The sequence below is a fragment of the Trachypithecus francoisi genome, unplaced genomic scaffold, assembly GCF_009764315.1.
Source record: "Trachypithecus francoisi isolate TF-2019V2 unplaced genomic scaffold, Tfra_2.0 Lachesis_group10, whole genome shotgun sequence".
Taxonomy (NCBI): Eukaryota; Metazoa; Chordata; class Mammalia; order Primates; family Cercopithecidae; genus Trachypithecus; species Trachypithecus francoisi.
In genome coordinates this window covers 18,624,043-18,646,678 of record NW_022681455.1, presented here as the reverse complement: position 1 = coordinate 18,646,678, position 22,636 = coordinate 18,624,043, and the positions used below count along the sequence as shown (strand labels likewise).

At 40.8% G+C, this 22,636-nt stretch overlaps 1 protein-coding gene and 1 pseudogene across 2 annotated transcripts in view; one reads left to right on the top strand and one right to left on the bottom strand.

The window, feature by feature from the left end:
* Nucleotides 1-21,692, bottom strand: part of RNF144B (ring finger protein 144B) — an 81,142-nt gene extending 59,450 nt beyond the window's left edge. The window contains exons 1-2 of one of the 2 annotated variants that reach the window (XM_033216347.1): nt 21,379-21,692; nt 8,652-8,852 (exon numbers count right to left, since the gene is read on the bottom strand). In XM_033216347.1, coding sequence (XP_033072238.1) covers nt 8,652-8,816 — 165 coding nt within the window. In that variant the 5' untranslated portion in view covers nt 8,817-8,852; nt 21,379-21,692. Of the gene's footprint in view, nt 1-8,651; nt 8,853-21,378 lie in introns of those variants that run through there. The other variant, XM_033216348.1, reaches the window with a different exon arrangement.
* On the top strand, nt 6,339-6,434 carry LOC117088927 (annotated as a pseudogene).
* Nucleotides 21,693-22,636: the final 944 nt, after the last annotated feature.

Below are 22,636 nucleotides of genomic sequence, written 5' to 3'. Positions count from 1 at the left end.
TACAGGACCTAACTGTAGAAGATAAATGCATATTAAAATAGTAACTAGTAAGATGAATGATATATCTTCCTTAGCAAACTGAAACCTCCCATAGGAAAATAATTTGGCTGGTTAAAGTAATTGAGGATTCTCAGCTTAAAGAAGAGAAAATGATGAAGAAAAAGAAATTATGGTTTTAGAAAAATCCCAGGCTGGGTGCAGTGGCTCACACCTGTAATCCCAGCACTTTGGGAGGCCAAGGCAGGAGGACCACTTGAGGTCATGAGTTTGAGACCAGGCTGGCCAACATGGTGAAACCCCATCTCTACTGAAAGTACAAAAATCAGCCAGGCATGGTGGCAGGCACCTATAATCCCAGCTACTCAGGAGGCTGAGGCAGGAGAATCACTTGAACCCAAGAGGCAAAGGTCACAGTGAGCTGAGATTGCACCACTGCACTCCAGCCTGGGCAACAAAATGAGACTCTGAAAAAAAAAAAGAAAAAAGAAAGAAAGAAAAAGAAAAATTCCAAACCAAGCCACCATTTTTACAAATGAGGAAATTCTAGAGAAATAATTTGATTCGAGTCATAAAGTTATTGACAGAATTGGAACTAGAGGCAGGCCTAATTATCTCACTACTAGAGATAGCTCACTATTTCCTACATTGGACTGAGCACTATAGGAGAATTTTTCATGAGTCATTTGACATTCACCCTCTAAAAAAAAGATAACCTTCATTCAAATAATATGAAGCTAGTGAGTAAAATTAGATTTCAACCAGGAATAGTAAAATTAGATTCTAACCAATTTTATTTTAGAGAGCGGAAGTAACATTAATAGTTAGAATTCACATAGAAACCAGTTTCAAATGAATGTAGAGCAAAAGATGGTTTCAATTTAGAAATTTCCAATAATGGAATAGTCAGTACTATGGTATGTCCCAGTCCTGGAAATTATCAGTCAAAAGCTAGATGACCACACTAAAAAGAGTAGAGCTATACATGCTAGTTGTATTCTGGTACTGTACTAAGTAATTTATCTAGATTATCTACTGCAATCTTCTATATAATCTTATGAGATGATTTCTTATCCCTATATTATATTAAAGAAAATGACCCAATAGACTGCCCAAAGACATTACCAGCTACCACCTGCTGGTCCAGGCCACTATCATCTCTGGCCTGGATTATTATATTTGCCTTCTAAGTAGTCTTCTTGCTTTCACCCTGGCTCCTGTAGTGTATTCTCTATGCATAAAGGTTAATTTTGTGTGTTAAACTGGCCACAGGATGCCTCCTATATGCCTCATTTCTGGGCATGTGTGTGTGAGTATTTCTGGATAAGATCAGTGAGACAGCTTGGCTCTGTGTCCCCACCCAAATCTCATCTTGAATTATAATCCCCAGGTGTTGAGGGAGGGACCTGGTGGGAGGTGACTGGATTACAGGGGCAGTATTCCCCATGCTGTTCCCATGATAGTGAATTCTCACGAGATCTGGTTGTTCGATAAGTGCGGTGCTCTCTTTCTCGCCTGCTACTATGTAAGATGTGGCTGCTTCCCCTTCCACCAAGATTGTTCAGTTTCCTGAGGCCTCCCCATGAACTGTGAGTCAATTAAGCCTCCTTCCTTTATATATCTCAGGTATTCTTTATAGCAGTGTGAAAACAGACTAATGCAATCAGCACTTGCATCGGTGAACTGAGTAAAGCAATTTACCCTCCCCATTGTGAGCAGGCATCACCCAATCCATTAAGAGCCTAAAAAGAACAAAAAGAGGAAAGAATTCATCTCCCTGCCTGAATGCCTGAGCTGGCACATCAATTTTCTTCTGCCCTCGGACTGGGACTTATACCATTTGCTCTCCTAGTTCTCAAGCCTTCAAACTTGGACTGGAAATATACCACTGGTTCTCCTGGGTCTCCAGCTTGCAGAGAGCAGATTACAGACTTAGCCTTCATCTCCTACTACTCCCCCTACACACACACACACACTTATCCAGCCACACCAGCCTCTTTGATACACCAAGCACACTCCCAACGTAAGACCTCCATACTGCTTCCCTCTGGCGACAACCCTCTTCTCCCAGATATTTTTATGGCTTGTTCCCCATTTCCTTCAAGTCTTTGCTCAAATAATACCTTATCACTGAGACCTCCCTGATCATCTAACAAAGTAGAAGCCCCCCTTCCCCACAGCACTCCCAACCCCCTCACCCTATTTTTCCATAGCACATACCACCCGATTTCTGTATTTACTTGTTAGCATCTATGTCACATACTAAAAGTTGAGTTATTTGAAAACCAGGGCTTAATCTGATTGTTCACCACTATATTCAAACCCTCAGAACTATGTAAGACACAGCAAATATTTGTTGAATACATAAAGCCTAAGCTACCAAACTTGAGACCCATTCTCTTAAATGCCAAACCATACTGGCATCCCAGTAAAGGACTTCTTTCATGAGGAGGGTGGGGGAACTAGAAGATCTAAGGTCACTTCCAACTCTAGGACTATGATGCTATGACAAAGACATTAGGGCCTTAATAGTATGGTTTTCTTCTGCTGTTCTTTCCTCTCTTGCCACATTTTACTACTTCCCTCGAATAAGTAAGTGGTAAGCATTAGGCATGGATGAGATCATAGGTCCAGGAAGCCAGCTCCTCCTTGAGTCATCTCTAATCCATTTCTCATGCTGTTACTGTTTGCTGTTTTTCCACAGATGCCATCTGACCCTGCAGTGGCTCCGTTGTCAGTGGAAAAATATAGTGCCAATAAAACTGGCATTGTATACCTGTGACTTGACCGATAAATACAAAAGTCACCATAGTGTTGTCATTAAATCTCTTAAGAGATATAAGCAGTGAGTATATTGAAGTTATTTCACAAACAAAGATAAATTCACTGCTGACCACCCCAAGCAAAGTTAAGGGAAAGCATAAAACTAACCTTGTGCTGGGCATGGTGGCTCATGCCTATAATCCCAGCACTTTGGGAGGCCGAGGCAGGCGGATCAAGAGGTCAGGAGTTCAAGACCAGCCTGACCTACATGGTGAAACCCCGGCTCTACTAAAAATACAAAAAAAAAAATTAGCCAGGCATAGTGGCATGTGCCTGTAGTCCCAGCTATTCCAGAGGCTGAGGCAGGAGAACCACTTGAACCTGGGAGGCGGAGGTCACAGTGAGCCAAGATCGCACCACTGCACTCCAGCCTGGGCAACAGAGCAAGACTCCATCTCAAAAATAATAATAATTAAAAAAGAAAGAAAAAAACTAACCTTGCAAGCAAGCATATTTGGGTACCAGAAACTAACAGAATAATACAGCGCTTTGAACTGGCAGAATTTACTTCAGCCCATTTAATAGTAGTAGAAGACATGGGAATCTGGAGCTGGAGAATTTAAAAGCTTTGGGAAAGGTTGGCAGGTCTCATGACCAGAAGAGAGGACGGAAAATCGTTCTGTGACATTGGCCTTGAGTAAGATCCCTCATTATTTCTGGTGGTTCCAGAGAGTTCTCAATATAAGGTACTTAAAATGATACTAGACTAACATATCAAGCCAACAAGTAATTATATTATTATGTTATTGGAAGTAAGCAAGTTCTTAAATATATGGTACTCTGAAACATCCTTTCATCTGAATCTTTTATATCCACCAGAAATGTGCTCATCTATTTACTGTCAAAGCGGTATTGGCGCTTTTTTCCCCTGTAAGTCCTAATTCTACATATTTAGTTTAAATATTTCAAAGCCACACTTTCAACAAATCCAAAAGAGACATTTCTCTCTATCTTAACTGCTAATCTCTGGGTATCTCAGAATACTAGTGAGGTTGTAATTACCTATATAACCACTTTTTTATTAAAGGCTAGTGAGGAAGCCAGTTAAATCATTATAGGCTTTCCCTTCTCTGAAATCTTTTTGAAGAACATAACAGCTCAGCACACTGATGGATCTTAGGAAATAAAGGTAGGTATTCTCAACGCCTCCCTCCCTCCATCTTACAGGCAAAGAAACTAAGGTCTAGAGAAGGCAAACAACTTGCCCCAAATCATACACCATCAAATGACAAAGCCTGAACTTCAGCCTGGGTCTTCTCATCTCCATGTCTGCATTCTAACACACTATGGTATACTGCAAGGGAGAAACAGAGGTGGAAATAGGCAAGTGGCATTCCTTTCTCCTAGTGTGGATAACAGTTAGAACCCAGGAAGGATCCACCAGGGATTCATGCTTCACTTGAAAGTTACCAAACTGTGTGTGCACACACACATTGCAAATCCTCCCAAACTGTAAATGTTTCTACTATGGTTTGGATATGGTTTGTTTGTCCCCACCAAAATTCACATTGAAATTTGATCTCCAATGTGGTAGTGTTGGGAGGTGGGTCCTAGTGGGGGAATGGCTTGGTGCCACTCTCTGGGTAGTGACTGAGTTCTTGCTCTGGTGGGAATGAATTAGTTCTTGAGGGAATGAATTCTTACTAATTCCTGCCAGAGTGAGTTGTTATAAAGCCAGGATGGCCCTTGGGTTTTGTCTCTTTGCACATGACCACTTGCCCTTTGACCTTCTCTACTGTGTTATGACCTAGCATGAGACCCTCACCAGAAGCCAGTAGATGCCAGCACCACACTTCTCTAACTTCCCACCTGCAAAACTGTGAGCTAAATCAACCTCTTTTCTTGATAAATTGCCTAGCCTCTATATTCTGTTATAGTAACACAAAGTGGACCAAGACAGTCTCCCAAACCAACTCTGGGCTTTTCTTAAAGGTCACCCGACAGGCCCCAAGGGAAAGAAGGGCTTGGTCTAAAATGTTTTATATTTCCTCTCACTTTTTAAACATTGGAAAATCCATTTGGCTCCAAGAAATGAATAGTAAAAGGAGTTCTAACTACCTAGAGCCAATAGAACGTAATGGAAAAAAGGCAAGAATATGGCTGGACTTTATTTTCTTTTTGCTTAGCACATCCTGTATTTAATCTGAAAGGTAAATAGGCCATGCCCAACATACCGACTCTTTTCAGGTGAAATTATCTAGGTTATAAAAACAAGCAACAACTGTGTTTTCACTATTCCTTAATTCACGGCTGACAGAAATCACTTCTAAAATAAATCAGAAGCAAATATTGTACATAAGGGAGCAAACCCACCAATTTCCATTACTTTGATAACTGACTTGTGAATTTATTTCGCTTGAATTAACATTGTGTGGCATTATCTGAAAGAACGTGTTGCAAACCCAGAAAAGGAAAGTTAGAATTGTCATATTTGGGTTATTTAAATATACAGGCAAAAGAGAGGAAGGGAGAGACAGATACTCTTTCCATGTCATTAATAGACAAACATCCCTGAGATATTTAACCTTCAAAATAGAACAAGTAATTAAGCTACATCTTTTTTTCTGTAACTCCAAGACATCAACCTCTTTGGTTCTGTAATACAACTCATGTTCTATGACGTCAGTCATGCCAGTAAGAACTATGCCCCATTTTTCCTGTATATGCAGCTTCTCTTACTTTATATTACACTTTATTCTCCACATTAAAGCTGAGCAAATAGTCTAGCAGAAACCATCTTCACAGCTAGAACATCCTTTAACAACAACCTAGATAATATTGATGGTTTATTTGAAACAACATCTACCACATTCCTTTCCCTGGATGTTATTTAAATCAAGAATTACCTACATGAAATAATTTAAAGCAGTGTTCTTCAGAGCATCGGTTGTGGGCAATAGGTGTTCCACTCAAACGGGTGGCAGGGTCAAATGGAAATGTTTCATCCTAGAAGCTAAGCAAGATCCCCCTGCTTTCCCTCTAACTACAAGATTTCACAGAGCCTCTAAAATGCAAATGTGCCTTACATCCCTCCAAGAAAGGAACAGAACATTGTAGTTCCCAAGCTAATTTGACTATGGAACATTTCATTCAAGGATATCTCTGTTTCCCAGAGCTGGTGGTCCATGGAACACACTTGGGGTGGGGGCATCCATTTAAAGGCCAGGTCTCTCTAAAGATAAGGAAATAACTGATTAACATTCAGTGGTCAAGTCAAATATTCCACATCTGTCCCTCTGCATACCCAGAGTATACTGCCCCCTCTTTGGAGCACTGTGAAGGATCCTAGCACCTTCATTTTACACATGAAAAATCAGAGGCCCAAAGAGATTTATCATGTGCCCAATTACACAGCTGAGTTGGGGTACAGCTGGAATTGGAGTGTGGCAATCCTGGAAAAAAAAAAAAAAAAAGCTAGGCTTGCAGCAAAATGGCCAGGGGATGCCTCTTACAGAAGACAGAACAATGACAGAATGTTGTTAAAGCTTTATTAAATCCAAGAAAATATACCAGTATAGATCCTTTTGTAGTTCATAAGCGTGATGATTGGTTTCTCACAGTCATGTGAGATATGCAAAACCTTGTTATACAGTAAGCACATTATCCATCTAACATGAAAAGAAAAAATATACACATTACATATACCAGTATATACCAGCATAACATCAAATCTAGCAGGAAGATCATTACATGTGGATACTCCCTGGGGCAGGGGGGTGGTTCTCAGTAAAGCCATTTTAAATATAGGGTAGGCACAAGCAATTGGGAGATGTCATCCAATCCTATTTAAAAGTAGAAGTCAGTAGTATGTGGCATATTAAAAAGTTACAAATTTCTTTTTAGTCTCAAAAACACAAAACATTTGACACTGTAATACAGATGCAAAATAAAGTCTGGGAAGTATAAGATACATTTTAAGTCATTTTTTAAAAAAGAAGAAATAAATCTCTAACCAAAAGAAAGTTAGAGTAGTAGTTCAGGCGAGTCTGATTCCAATTACAATTTGACAGACGCTAAGGTAATCATACATTGCTTACTATTTTGGCAGCTCACAGGTAATAGGGTAACAGGATGCCAGGGAAAGTTAATGTTTCTAGGTGCAAAAAGATCCAAAATTGAGGGATACCAAAAATATTAAGCCATTTGAGTCTCTGCTTTTGAGCACTCCCTAACAATGAGGACTCTAGATGACTGAATAAGCTAACTGTACTAACTCCTATCCTCGAACTGCTGAAAGAGAAATGAGAAGCAGCAATGCTGTTTTGAATCGGGAACGAAAATCTATTGAAACAGTAACAGGACAGTGTCAGCTCCCTGCAAAGATGAAATACAACCTTCACCGTGTATTCTTCCCCAGTGTTGACGCACACACTTAAATTCTGCACTGTTACATGTCATACCAAAAACTGAATTCTTTCAAACAGCAGTCACCCTCAGCAAAATATGTGCATCCTGGTTTCCACCAAATGTTGTTTCTGACTCATTTGTTTCAAGGATTAGCAAGGGTTAGAAAGTCAGAGAAATAATTGTTTTGAAGGACAGCCTTCAGAAACAAAGCAAGACCAAAGGAAACTGAAGTTGCTCTCAGATGACAAGGCCATCTCCTCACTTCCTATAAAGCAACACACACTAACAACAAGAGGAAGGAGAAGCCGCACAAACATTACTCCTCAGCAAAGCCTATTTCTGACCCCTCTACCTAAAACAGCAACATCCTCTCAGCCCTGAACTCCTACAGAATGTTCTTGGATAGAATATAAGCTCCTAAAAGCAAGAAACTTTGCTGAGTTTTGTTTCCTTAACTGATAAATCCTGGTGCCTAGAACCAGTCCTGGGACATAGTTCCTGCTCAATAGGTATTTGTTGATTAAATGAACAATGCTAGTCTCTGTCATCACTGAATCCTACAGGAACTCAGTCTGTTTCCTACCTTTATACCTTAACCAACCAACCTTCGAGGAAAAGTGGCAGTAAAGGTCACAGGTGTTGATACCAGGTGTCACACTAAAAGAGATCAGCCCACTTCTGCAGGTCTATAGGGCTCTCATTAAGTGGAATAAGAAGCATTCAGCATATTGTGAAAATAGAATAAAAGGAGCTATGACAAAGTATAATTTATACCTTGTGTGTTGTAGAAGATGAACAAGTATATGAATGAAAATTCAGTACATAAATTACTACCTGACTTCTCTATCATTTAAAATACCTGGTGAGTTTCTTATAGGTGGTAGTTAACTACAGCATGTTAATTTTTTTTTTGAGATGGAGTCTCGCTCTATTCCCCAGGCTGGAGTGCAGTGGTGTGATGTTGGCTCACTGCAAGCTCCGCCTCCCGGGTTCACACCATTCTCCTGCCTCAGCCTCCTGAGTAGCTGGGACTACAGGCGCCCGCCACCACGTCTGGCTAATTTTTTTGTGTTTTTAGTAGAGACGGGGTTTCACCATGTTAGCCTGGATGGTCTCGATCTTCTGACCTTGTGATCCACCCGCCTCAGCCTCCCAAAGTGCTGGCATTACAGGTGTGAGGCACCACGTCCAGCCACCATGTTAAAATTTTTCTATTCTATTCCATAGTTTGAACCTTAACAGAAAGACTATTTATTCAACCAATAATTAAATTTCAAACATACATTATACTTAGCTAAAACAAGTAAACCCAGGATTTACCATTTAAGATACTATTTGGAAATAGATTCAAAAATGAAATGCTTTCCAAAGCAGGATCATATTGTAGCAAACTTTGGCTTCTCTGTAAACCACAGAAATATATCCTACTTTTATCATTTTTCCCTTTGTATTTTGTCATAGTGAAAGCATCAAGGAAAACTTACAGCTGTGCAAAAGATGCACCGGCATTCCTGGAGTGTGGTCATCTTGTCCACAGACTGCTCACACAGGCAGAGTTTGCAAGTGATGAGGGGGGCCGGAGCCAGATCTCCAGGAGTGGGATTTTCAGCAGTCATGGCGAGATAGTGGAGCCTACCAGCTGAGCCCATCAGCCTGTCTTCAGCGTTCTTCAGTCTCCTCAATCCCTACAGAAAGGTCCAAAGCAGAAAATATTATATGGATTGACAAAGCTATTGTTTAGCCAACACATCTGGAGGTCAGTTGATCAAATTCTCACCCTCAGTTATCCTGAAACTTACAGCTAATGCACTTTTGGGAACCAGGCTAGAGACTGGTTCGCCTACCTCAGCAAGGTGTCCCTGAAGTCCTGAAATTTAAGCTGACTTCACTGTCCCGATTCATATCATATGAGCTATGGAAATTAAAAGATCACTAAGGTGGGGTGAGAATGGGGAGATGTTGGTCAAGCTTACAAAGTTTCATTTAGATGAGATGAATAAGTTCTGGGAAGCTCTCATACAGCATGGTGACCAGAGTTAGTAAAAATACACTGTAATGGCCGAGAGGAGATTTTAAATGATCTCCCCACACATACACACACAAAACAATGTGAAGTGATGATGTTCATTAGCTTGATTTAAGCATCTCACAAAGTATACATATAGCAAAACATCACACTGTATACTGCAAATGTAACTTGTCAGTTATACCTTAATAAAGGTGGGCGCCGGGAAATATCACTATGAGCAAACATATTTAGGAGTTGCATCACGAAAATCAATTCAACAGACTCAAAAAGTACTTAAAAATAGAATGTCATTCAAACAGTTAAACAAAGAGGTAACATATGATCCAGCAATTCCACTTCTGGGTATATATCCAAAAGAACTGAAAGCAGGGTCTTAAAGAGAAATTTGTACACCCATGTTCATAGCAACATTATTCATAATAGCCAAACAGTGGAGGTGACCCAAGTGTCCATCAACAGAAGAAAGGCTAGGCGCAGTGGCCCACGCCTGTAATCCCAGCACTGTGGGAGGCCAAGGCAGGTGAATCACTTGAAGTCAGGAGTTCAAGACCAGCCTGGCTAACATGGTGAAACCTTGTCTCTACCAAAAATACAAAATTACAAAAAATACAAAAATACAAGGCACAGTGGCACATCTGTAATCCCAGCTACGCAGGACGCTGAGGTGGGAGAATCACTTGAACCCAGGAGGCAGAGGTTGCAATCTTGAGTCCAAGATTGCGCCACCGCCCTCCAGCCTGGGTGACAGAATGAAACTTCATCTCAAAAAATAAAAAAAAAAAAGACAGAAGAACAAACAAAATGTGGAATATACATACATACAATGGAATAAAAGGAAATAAAATTCTGACACATGCTACAACATGGATGAACCTTGAAGACATAACCTAACTGAAATAAACCAGACAGAAAATCAAATATTATATGACTCCACTTAAATGAGGTACCTAGAGTAGTCAAATTCTGAGAGACAAAAAGTAGAATAGAGATTACCAGTGACCAGTAGGAGGGGGAAATGAAGAGTTACTGTTTGTGGGGTTTTCCTCCTAGAGACAGGGTCTCTCTCTGTTGCCCAGGCTTGAGTGCAGTGGAACAATCATAGCTCACTGCAGCCTCGAACTCCTGGGCTGACATGACCCTCCTGGCTCCACCTCCCGAGTCAGGATACGCTTCCTCACCTGGCATGTTCAATGGGTACAGAGCTTCTGCTTGGGATGATGAAATAATTGTTTTCCTCATTTTATAGATTAATTGTGGTACTGAGAAGTTAGGTAATCTGCCAGAGTTCTCAGACCTTGTACATGGCAGAGCAGAATACAATCCTCAACCTTCTGAGGCCACCAAGCCCAGTGCCAGATCCATTACACCAGAGCTGCCTTACGTGGATATCACATGAACAGATGAAGCAGGGAAAGAAAGGAGGAAGGGGGACAGAAAGAGGAAAAGAGAGTTGGAAGTCTATGACTACAGTTATCCTTAAGGTCAAAGCTGTACAGGAACAGAATTTGTCTCTACACATAGCATGACTATGGGAAAAGATATCTTTAGATGAAAAATAAAAACTGCTGGCAAAGTTCCTCTACTAGTTTTTATTCTGAATCTTTATCTTTAACAGAGACTAAATAATTGTGAAAATAATTTCTCTACATATTCATATTTTATATCACATCAGGACATTTCATGTTCTGATTAAACAAAAGCAAAATCCTATAGTTCTTACTATTTTTAAAGAGTGGCCAATTCTAATAAATTCTACCATAGAAATAATTGCAAATATACCTTTCCCTACAAGAACCAAGCTCTTTTCCTCTTAATTTTCGGACAAAAGAAATTACATGTAATAATTTGCTACCTAGTCCCACAATAGCTTAAGTCTCAATATGTAAGTACAAAAGTACTAAAACAAGGAGGGGAAAATCAAATTCGGTTAGATGGAAAGGAAAAAAATAAATAAATGAGATATTTGCTTGTCAATCTGTCCACATTCACTTTCTTAATGTCATACCAGAAAGTCAACAACTACTAACTCTAGCCACCTGAAGCATTTAAGGTTTTTCACCTACTCCTAGCACTCAGTACCAGAAAACCTGATTCAAAATAATTAAATAGGAAGCTAACTAATGGTTAGTTTCCATGTGGAAGGCATGGTTTTTTCTCAGCAAAGGCCCGATAAAGTTCAAGACACAGCGTTATTCCATTAACTACTGAGGAGCTGTCATCCAAGAGCAAATTAAATTCAAATAGACCTGCACGTCGAATTCAGGATTTTGAGTTTTTTTAAAAAACCTCTCTTTATGATAAACACAGGGGTAAAAATGAATGACTTTATCTTTTCCTTCCTCCCAGTTCATGCTTAAACAACTATCATTAGCTTGTGTCTCCAATACTCCCCGGCTCATGGCACACAGTCTCACCGACTTCCCCAACTGCTGTCTTCTCATCTCTACATTATCAACACTGCTTTACTGCTTATGCAACCTATTCTGAATTATCTTTCTTTCAAAAGAAATCCCAAGTAAAACAACAAGAATAAACGTGGTAGTAAATGCTTCCTGAGTAGGGGAAAAGGGGTAATGACACAGGACAGAACCACTCCACACCCTAAATGTCAAATACACCTAGCCATTTGTATCTGGTGTGAATAGTCAATCCTGATGTTCTGATCTAGCGAGAGATCTAGGTACTCTTCAAGAAATCCAAGTATTTCTCAGTCTTACTCTCTATTTTTTTTTTTTTTTAGAAGGAAACATTAAACAGGCTAAAGTTTTAATGTACTCTTGAAAAACAAAGACATAATTGGATACCTCTTAGAAATTAATTGGATACTCTTGAAAGACATATTGGATTCCTCTAATAATACCTCAATTATTATCCATAATTGAATACCTATAATTAGATATTTCTTAGAAATCGTCTTCTTTTGAAGGCAGAACTAAAAATTGTGGTAATCAAGACCATGTGAAACATAATTGTCTCTACTATAAACAGTAAGTAAGTTTTTACTCCTTAAAACTAAGGAGTTACATGCCTATAGGCTATGAAGTCAAAGTTATAAAATATACATATAATGTAAAAATATTTTTGTAATAGAAAAACCTTTACATAGCAGAGATGCATTTTGTTTTTTTAAAAAATTCCAAGCATTCCAAACAGGCAGGACTTGTGACTCAGTGACACAGAGGAAAAAAGTTACATATTTCATCTCTTTGAGATATGAACAATTCAAAATGCTTCTTCAAAGAGTGATTTAGAGGAATAACACCAATTCCCTAAGGCAATGGCTCTCAGACATTTTTCAATCAATGAACTTTCAGAAAAAACAAAAATCGTAGTCAAACCACCACTGTATAAAAGAGATTCAGGTAGACAAGTGCCAGCACCCAATAGTGGGTGTCTAGAGCCAGTCCCCTTGACCTTCCCCACTCAGCAGCCCCCCAGCCACCATCAAAGAAGCCTAAACCTGCACCATGCACAGATTAAAAACCAACCCTTTCGTTTTTCACTTTGGGCAAAACCAACAATGAATGTTGAAAACATGAATGAAATGCAGTGAGCCCTTCATTAAAAAAAAAAAAAAAAAAAAATATCAAACAAGAAATCCTTTCACCATTGTCATTGCAAAATGAGCTCTTCAAGCAGTAAACAGGAGAATCCTGAAAGCCTCTAATGAATTTCCTCACACCTGAGATGCCTGTGAATGGCTCCAAGGTTTCCTTGCATTTCTTCCTTTGTGTCATATTAAGTCTTCACAGCACGAAACCCCCAATAGTAGAGCCTCAGGAAGCTCAGGACATTTGCTAACACACTCCCAGCTCCTCCTGTCCCTCCCATCAGGCCACAGCTTCACAGGAGCACAGGTAATTCACATCCACTCCCTCCAGGTTTCAAGAAAGTCTTCACTCCAGAGAGAGGATAACTCACTCTTACTGCCTCATACCTCACATTTCTATCAAAAACAAGAAAGTGACTTGAATTATCCACCCTACCACTTGATTTTAAAAGCTAACAATTATAATTACTTTTACAGTGATTATAGATGTGGTTGTGCCTCTCATTGGGTGTCAAGAACACCTTGTGAAAAGAATTTTGGCAGAGAATGCAAGGAGCACCTTGGAAAGAAAAGAAATCTGACAGCTGCCTTTCAAGTTTACGCATTCTAAGGTTGGTAGCAGGTATCACTTGCTTACATATTCCTAATCATAGAACAAGACAAATTGGTTGGGGCCATGTAAGGAAGGAAAGCCATTCTAAAACGTCTGAGTTTGCACTAAATTACCAGGAAAGGAGAACCAGCAGTTCTACGTGCTCTATGTTTCTCTTGCATTATAAAGTGTTCATTATATGAGAAGCAAGTACTATCTGATAGGAAAGAATAGAAAGTCACCTTCTCCCTCATGTGTTTTCATTAGAATTGCCAAAGAAAGGAATACTTCAGCACAGGATGCATAAGGAATTTTCAGATTCTGCTGGTGGCCTGAAAAAGCAATCTGCTACAAAAATGCAAATGATGGGAGAGCCAACATTAAAAGCCCTTTTTTTTTTTTTTTTGGCGGGGGAGGGGGGGTAGGGGACGGAGTCTCACTCTATCGTCCACGCCAGAGTGCAGTGGCACGATCTCAGCTCACTGCAACCTCCGCCTCCCAGGTTCAACTGATTCTCCTGCCTCAGCCTTCCAAGTAGATGGGATTTCAGGTATCCGCCACCATGCCAGGCTAATTTTTGTATTTTTAGTAGAGACGAAATTTCACCATATTTACCAAGCTGGTCTTGAACTCCTGACCTCATGATCCGCCCACCTCAACCTCCCAAAGTGCTGGAATTACAAGTGTAAGCCACCGTGCTCAGCCATTCAAAGTATTTTTAACCAATGTAGTTTATGTCTGTTTGATTATCCAAAATCAACAGTTATTCCCTTACACAAAAAGATAGTGTAATTGGAAGGGATAATGTTTTATTAGGATACTTACCCTAATTATTATTAGGACACTTATCCCTAATTATTTTGGAATTTTTACATTATTATGCAGAAGCTTTAACATTTGGAGAAACTGCTAAAGCACAACTAAGGAGACTAAGAGAAATAGAAAGCTACTAAAATGAATCAACTGGATCTTACTGATGTCACAAGATATTAATGTAAATAAAAATCCAGTTGATCTGCACTGAGGTCTTAATTCCAAGCTATGCTATGAAATTCTAAGAGTTACTCAAGTACAGGGGACAAAACAGAAAAGGAGACATATGAATACTCTCAATGTGTTTATATGCCTTTGCAAGACTTGGAGTCATCGCTGTGAAGTAGCTAGAATAACAGATATGAATGCATAAATATGAAAGTGAGGTAGCAAAGGGGAAAGTTTTCAAGAAGGGTGGGTGGTGATGAAGAAAGGCTGAAGTGTTGCCTTGTAAAATGGAGACATATTCTCGGGAAGCTAATATTCTAATAAAGCAGAAAAAAAGAGAGCAATCTAAAGGCTCCATCCTTGCCTTGTTAGGAAAGTTCTCCTCATACCAGCTAAGAACACACCAGGTAACCAGTTTCCACTCAACACAATCTGAAAATCAGCATTATGTTGATCTTGGTACTTCTGCCCAATAGAGTGGTTTAGTTAGCTACTGGTTCCTTTTCCTAACAGAAACTATTAGTGAACCCAATGGTACTAATTGAGTCTAGTAAAGTGCTGACCATTATCAGCCATTAGCTGAAGTTCTACCCTAAATACAATCTAAATACAATGGCAGGGTGACCTGCTGGCTGGTAGCAGTAGCAAAAGCAATGAAGGAAGCGAGGGCTTATGGTAAACCTCCTTTGTGGCCAGTGTTGTAGCTCTACTCTCTGCTGGTATCACCAACCATCTATCTGGTCATTCAAGGACAAGATGAACCAGCGTACATCCTTTCAATCAGAAAAACAGTTCTAATGTATGCCCTGAGAGGACCTGAACAAATGGAAACATAGGCTTCCCCTCTTGTAGTCAGGGAACTGCAGTTACTCAAATATATTGTATATCTATTAATTACTTTTTTTTTTTTGAGATGGAGTCTCTCTCTGTCTCCAAGCTGGAGTGCAGTGGTGTGATCTTGGCTCACTGCAAGCTCCATCTCCTGGTTTCACACCATTCTCCTGCCTCAGCCTCCTGAGTAGCTGGGACTACAGGCGCCCGCCACCATGCCCAGCTAATTTTTTATATTTTTTAGTAGAGACGGGTTTTCATCGTGTTAGCCAGGATGGTCTCGATCTCCTGACCTCATGATCTGCCCTTTTTAAAAGAATAATGCTGAAACCCAATGAGTACATACATGGTATCACACATGAGATAAGTTGTCATTATTTGAAAAAATAAAATAGATTAGAAAATATCCTCGAGCATAAGCAAACCCAGGAAATATTTAGGTCTTAGACGTAAGAAAGTAAATATTCACCTATTCAGGCTCTGTGAAGCGGCAGTATTGTATCGCTGTGCTTCCTGTAGTAGGGAAGAGGACTTCTGATTTCTCTGCACTGTTTCAAGGTTTAAAGTACTCAAAAACCACTTTAGTCCTCAATTCCTTACTTTTAACATCGCCATCTCAACAGTTTCTAGGACGGCAATGAGATCACAACTTTATAACTTGGTGACTATTACCTTCTCAAAATGGAACTGACATGCAAACATAGCCCTATTAACCTTTTTGTAGGTTAAAAAAAAAAAGTAAGTACTTCATCAGGAAGGAGAAGCATCTTAAAGTATTAGCAAGAACTGTTTTCTGGCCGGGCACGGTGGCTCAAGCCTGTAATCCCAGCACTTTGGGAGGCCGAGACGGGTGGATCACGAGGTCAGGAGATCGAGACCATCCTGGCTAACACGGTGAAACTCCGTCTCTACTAAAAAACACAAAAACTAGCTGGGCGAGGTGGCAGGCGCCTGTAGTCCCAGCTACTCGGGAGGCTGAGGCAGGAGAATGGCGTAAACCCGGGAGGCGGAGCTTGCAGTGAGCTGAGATCCGGCCACTGCACTCCAGTCCGGGCGACAGAGCGAGACTCCGCCTCAAAAAAAAAAAAAAAAAAAAAAAAAGAACTGTTTTCTGAACAGTGTCTTTGCTTCTTGAAATTAGGTTATGAATGAAGTCTGTTACAACTAATTTAGTGAGATCTAATATTTTTTCCCACAAAATATATATTGGTGCTGATATCCAAGCATGGCCAACAATGTACATGACGTTGTGATATGCTAAACTCCAGAGGACAGAACATCTGGCACATCTAGTTTTTGTTTTGGTTTTTTTTTTTTTTTTTTTGAGACGGAGTCTCGCTCTGTCGCCCAGAGCTGCAGTGCAGTGGTGCTGTCTCAGCTCGCTGCAAGCTCTGCCTCCTGGGTTCACGCCATTCTCCTGCCTCAGCCTCCCGAGTAGCTGAGACCACAGGTGCCTGCCACCACACCTGGCTAACTTTTTGTATTTCTTTTTTTAATAGAGATGGGGTTTCACTGTGTTAGCCAGGATGGTCTCGATCTACTGACCTCGTGATCCGCCTGCCTCGGCCTCCCAAAGTGCTGGGATTACAGGCGTGAGCCACTGAGCCTGGCCCTTGGCACATCTAGTTTTAACATTTGCAAAATGCTATTCCTTTTTTTTTTTTTTGAGACGGAGTCTGACTCTGTCCCCTAGGTTGGAGTGCAGCCGCGAGATCTCGGCTCACTGCAAGCTCCGCCTCCTGGGTTCACGCCATTCTCCTGCCTCAGCCTCCCAAGTAGCTGGGACTACAGGCACCCGCCACCACGCCTGGCTAATTTTTTGTATTTTTAGTAGAGATGGGGTTTCACCGTGTTAGCCAGGATGGTCTTGATCTCCTGACCTCGTGATCCGCCCACCTCAGCCTCCCAAAGTGCTGGGATTACAGTCATGAGCCACCACACCTGGCTCCTTTTTCTTAAAAGCACATTTCTTCTTACCTTCTTTCCATGTTCTCATTACACTACAGGGTAAGGCCCAAGAGGCAGAAATCCAAATCCAGTTTTCCAAACAATATAAACTTATCAAAGAAGGTAGGAGTGAATATGAGAATAATAGCTCAATGATATTTTTGGCATGGCAATTTTGCATTCATCATGGTAGCTACCTCTTCAATATCACCACTGTGCCTTGCCCACTCCTATTTTAATCAGTGGTTCCCTGCCTCCCACAATTATTCACACAGCCCTGCTAAATAATTCTCTTCCTTCTGCCTGGCATAACAACAAAGCTCAGAAGCAGGAAGGAATGCCACTTAAAGGCAGGTCAGACAATGATGTAATTAACCGATCAAGGAGAAGTGGTATTTCAAAGAGCCTTACAGAGCAAGACCCAGGCTGATTTCTTGGGTCAGGACATTACCAGAAAACCGGAGCCGCTAAAGCAAGAATATCTAAATCAAAAATTTTTTCAAATGAATAAAAGCATGTGCCAATATTACCACCTCTTGTGAAAGTTAAAAGTTTCATATAGAAATTTTAATTAAAAACAAATTGGAAACCAGTTTGGAAGAGGAATCTTCATCCCACCTGAGCAAAGTGCAGGTGTAGATTTTTGTATGTCCTTGCCAATTAATTTCCTATAACAGGAATTTATCATGAAGGAAACAAAGTCAACACACAAAGTTAGGTGCTAGGGATGTAAAGGACGTCAAGGTGATTACACCCAGCTCCTACTTATTAAGAGTCAACTAGTTGAGGAGGTTTTCAACAGAGGATTTCATATAATTATATGCAGGAGAATCTGTGGGTTTAAGGTTTCAGCCACAAGTCCAACAGAGAGAAATGAATTGTCTTGTTCTATCTTCCCAAGAAAAACAAAGAACAAGTTGATGAAGGGCTGGGACTCAAACTCCTGACTTCAAAAGATTTAAAAAACAATGGGACATGGCTTTCAAAGTATGCTCTTAATAAATACTATAAGCCATGTGATCAGAAGTAGCTCCAGCTATGAATAAGAAAAGTGTATTTCACTTAGATTGTTGTGTTTTGCATTCAAGAAAGAGATCTGATCATAGATGAGAAGCTCCTCATTCCATGTTGCAGAAGCATTGGTCATTTTTACTCATTTAATACATAGTTATCCATTTTTTAATAACCATTATGGTATGATGCATTAGGTTCCAAAGTACTCACCAACTAGGTAAATAGCAAATGCCAAAGTTAATACAACTAAAACTTTAGTCCAAGACCTCCCACATACACCTAAAGGTAAAAAATATGAATTAAAATATTTATATAAATTAATTTAGGTGTCATATACCTCTTTGGCTGCTTAATGGTCAAAGGGTCAAGGTAACACTACCAAGAAAATTAAGATGATTGAGGTGACAAACATCAAAGTACTTTTTATAATCTGGCAAAGCAACGTGAATTAAGAACTCCCACTCTAGGCCGGGCGCGGTGGCTCAAGCCTGTAATCCCAGCACTTTGGGAGGCCGAGACAGGCGGATCACAAGGTCAGGAGATCGAGACCATCCTGGCTAACACGGTGAAACCCCGTCTCTACTAAAGAATACAAAAAACTAGCCGGGCGACGAGGCGGGCGCCTGTAGTCCCAGCTACTTGGGAGGCGGAGGCAGGAGAATGGCGTGAACCTGGGAGGCGGAGCTTGCAGTGAGCTGAGATCCAGCCACCGCACTCCAGCCTGGGCGACAGAGCAAGACTCCGTCTCAAAAAAAAAAAAAAAAGAACTACCACTCTAGACCCAAGTCACTTCTGAGCTTATAAGAATTTCTTCAGGACACAGACCACATCTTAGCCATCTTTATTTCCCAGCCTCTCACATAGCACCTAGCAAATCACAGTCACTCAGTAGTAGAGCAGATAATTTTTCTGATTGTTCGTGGAGGAGAGAAAATATTAAAGGCCTGGTTCTCATCCGTATTCACTTCCAGAAATTCACAAGCTGAAAATATTGACCATTTGTTGTAGGCAAGGAGCTTCTATAAATTAAGGTAGGCACCTCTGAAAGAAATGTTTCAGTACTTAAGGGCAATGGCCACAGACACCTATTCCCCAAAGCCCAAGTGAAAAGCATGACTTGTCTGGCAGCTTGGCCCTTTTCCCACACCCAAAATAATCAGTTGCACAAAGTAGGCTTAGTCCCAAAACTGCTCGGACTTTGTTTCTTCACGAACATCTGGGTTCCGCATGATTCCTGACCTCTATTTCAAACTGGAGATTTCAGACACTAAGAACTTCACTCACCAAGAAAGTAATGTCATAGTCAAGGCCAGGGGAAACAAAGAAGCCAGGATTAGCAGAAATACTTCAGAGAAAGGATTCTGACAAACATATAAATGTTTCTAAATGTCTAAAATATTGAAATGACTTTTCAAGAAGGAAATTTTAAGTGCACCTCCTCAGATGAAAAATATTCATACTACTGAAGAGAAAGATGTCTTTCAGGAAGTTAAATGGTCATACCAGGTAGATAAAATAAGCTTTTTCTCCCCAGAGAGAGCATACTTTTCTCTCTGCTGTAGAGTTTGGCTCCAAAAACCTGGTTCACAATCTGAGACCCAAAAACTGATTATTTTAAAAAGACATGTCTTAAGCTGACCTAGTTTGGAAGCCTGAATGCCTTTAAATTGCCAATGAACTGAAACCATTCATGAGAATGGGGCTTTTGAATGCTGAGAATGTTCTTTGGGGCTCAGCACAAAGATATTTGGCATAGATGACTGTAAATATTTGTAAAACTCTGGGTAAATGGGCAGGATTTGACCACACTCAAGCCCTACTTCCAGCACAGTAGTGTAGGAGAAAGTTATCTAGGGTGATTGGTTTGGGGTTTTGGGGGGTTTTTTTGGTTGAGTTTTGTTTGTTTTAAATAAAAAGCCAAGCAACCCAATTCTACTACTCAACATCTTTTTCACATTCACTATACACGTTTACTTTTTTTGAATCATCAAGATCATTAATTAGTCAGTCAGAGACTAGTTTCGAAACTGAGGTTTTACCCTTTCCCACTTTTCTAAGTTTATGCCCACTACAAAAATCAAAAATAAAATACAAATGCTAGTCAAAGGTGTGCAAGGGCAGAGTAGGAGTTGTATGAAACCATGACCTTGGATTTCATAATACGATTATCTACAAGTGGCTTTGTGGATCTGCTATAGGTTTTTCTCCCCCTCAAGATAGTTTCAGAAGTATTTAAGGCACTGCTACCCATGAAAAGGACCCAGGTTGTGAAGGAAAGATAAACTAAGGGAAGGAGGGACTCACAGAGGCATTAGATGTGAAAGGGACCAAGAGGCTTATTTCAGTGAAAGCTGTGGCAGACAGATACTCTAATTAGCCAGCGACTCAGTTAGGACTGGCTAGGTTCCTTTTGCCTCTTACCCACACCCTAAAAACTGAGTCATCCCAAAGTTCATTTATTTTGCTTCTGGGCACAGACACCCCCTAATCTGCTTCTTCAGAAATGTTACATACATTGTCATTTAATTTATACCTCTCAATGTTCAAATAAATGTCCAGAAATGCGAAATCGGAAGAGCAGAGATAGTCCTGTTAAGAACCTCAGAGCTAATGTTTTGATAAGATATATGTGGCAGAAAGCAATATGAAACTGACAGTCTGTTATGGGAACATGAAGAAAGAACATTTCCCCGAGAAGGGAATTAATTTCTGGGAAAACTTTATGTGAAGAGTATATATGCCTGAGGAGTAGACTTACAGCAGGATCCTTGAAACTCATGAGAAAAACAAAAGATGTTCTAGAAAGAATAAGCAAAAGATACCTTTTCCCTGTAGAAACGACAATCAATTCGAGTTTTACTTAAATTTGAGAATGGCTCTTGTAGAATCAAGAGTTTCACTGTTTAATCAGCAATTACCTGATAAAATAAGCACTATAATGCATAATCCGAGATTATGCCAACTTTTGGTCTCCCCTTAAGACCTAGGGAGAGGTCTGGTCAAATCTTGGATTCTATAATACATTCTATTATAGAAACTGTTTTATTAGAAATGAAACTACTTTCCTTTAACAAAGGCATTTTGCTTTTAAGTTAACAGGTGTTTAAGGCATTCAGAATGAATTCAGTTCTGTATGGTTTGAGCACTAGAGACAGAAAATCGAAAAATCATGGTGTCACAGATAGTCTCCTGTCCTTTTCCCTTAGTCCAGCAATACCATTCCGGTCTTGCAACGCCTGTAGCCTTTAAAAAGCTCGCTAAACCTACCTGGCAGGAGACCTGCGTTCCTCCGCCGCCGGGCTTCTCAGTAGCCTCCCTCGAGCTCACCGCCAGTCCGGTCTGCTGGCACACCGGACAGGAGGAGCTCTTTCATTCTCTCTGTCTTTCCTCCGTGCTCTGCGGCTGACAGCTTCACACTTTGCAAGACTGCAACAGGACTCGCACTCCCAGACCTACGGGTCGGGAGAAGGCGGAGTCCCCGACTGCCTCCAAGTCTTGACTGGCAGCTGCGATGCCCGGGAACATTGCAGCGCGAGCGTGGGGCACAGCTCGCCAGCAGCAGCGGTAGCAGCGCGTTTATTTATACAGGAAGCTCAGGCGCCGCACTTCCTACTTCCCATCTGGGTCGTACTTCAGCTGCAGGTGATGGCCTTAACCCTATCCCAACCCGGGCGCGCTGCACCGGCTCTACTACTTGTCAGGACCTGTCTCTTGTTCTCCAGGGACCGCTATTGCAGGAATTCATAGCAGCGGGTGCAGGCAGCTGCCCCTAGCGCCCTTCTCCTGCCCAGACAGGGACAGCTCACCTCTTGGCCTTCAGCGCCTGCTACCTCTCTGTCTGTACATATCCTCACAGGCCACCTTTCTTTATTTTCTCCCTCCTTCCCAGCTCTTTAAATCTCTTTCTTTTAACAGCCCAGACCTGCCTTCCCACATGGCAGACAACTGTTTTATAGAAACACTTCCCATGCACATCTCATCAAAAAACAGCTTGTATCTGACTGGTCCTTTTGCATCTAATGATGAAATTAGAATACCTGTGAATCAAATCGGGAATAATCTTAGTTTACCTCATAAAATAGAGACACTTCTTGATGAAACATTGATTTCACTTGAAGTGCTTTGTAACTTAACGGGTCGTACCCTCAATTAAACAGAAATGTAACAAAATAATCTAGAAGCTGTGAGGTATTATGAAGTGCTTCCTTGCTCCAAAACCTTGGACATTTCATTTGTGTGACCTTCATAATGAATCGCATACCTACTCACTAAGATCAAAGTCACCTAAGTATGCTGAGCACTGCCATTTAGGAATGTCACTCTGACACAGGCATCTGTGTTCGCTCTGCAACCCCTCTCTACTTTTGCAACCACTGTCAGAAATGTGCTTCCTAAAAGGAAAGGACTCACAGGCCCTTTGTGGAAAGGATCTGTGTGCGCCAATGGGCACCATTCCAAACGACACAAGCAAACACTGCTTCTCAGCCCTCCAAGTGGAAGAAAACCTCTAGGTCAAAGCGAAGGA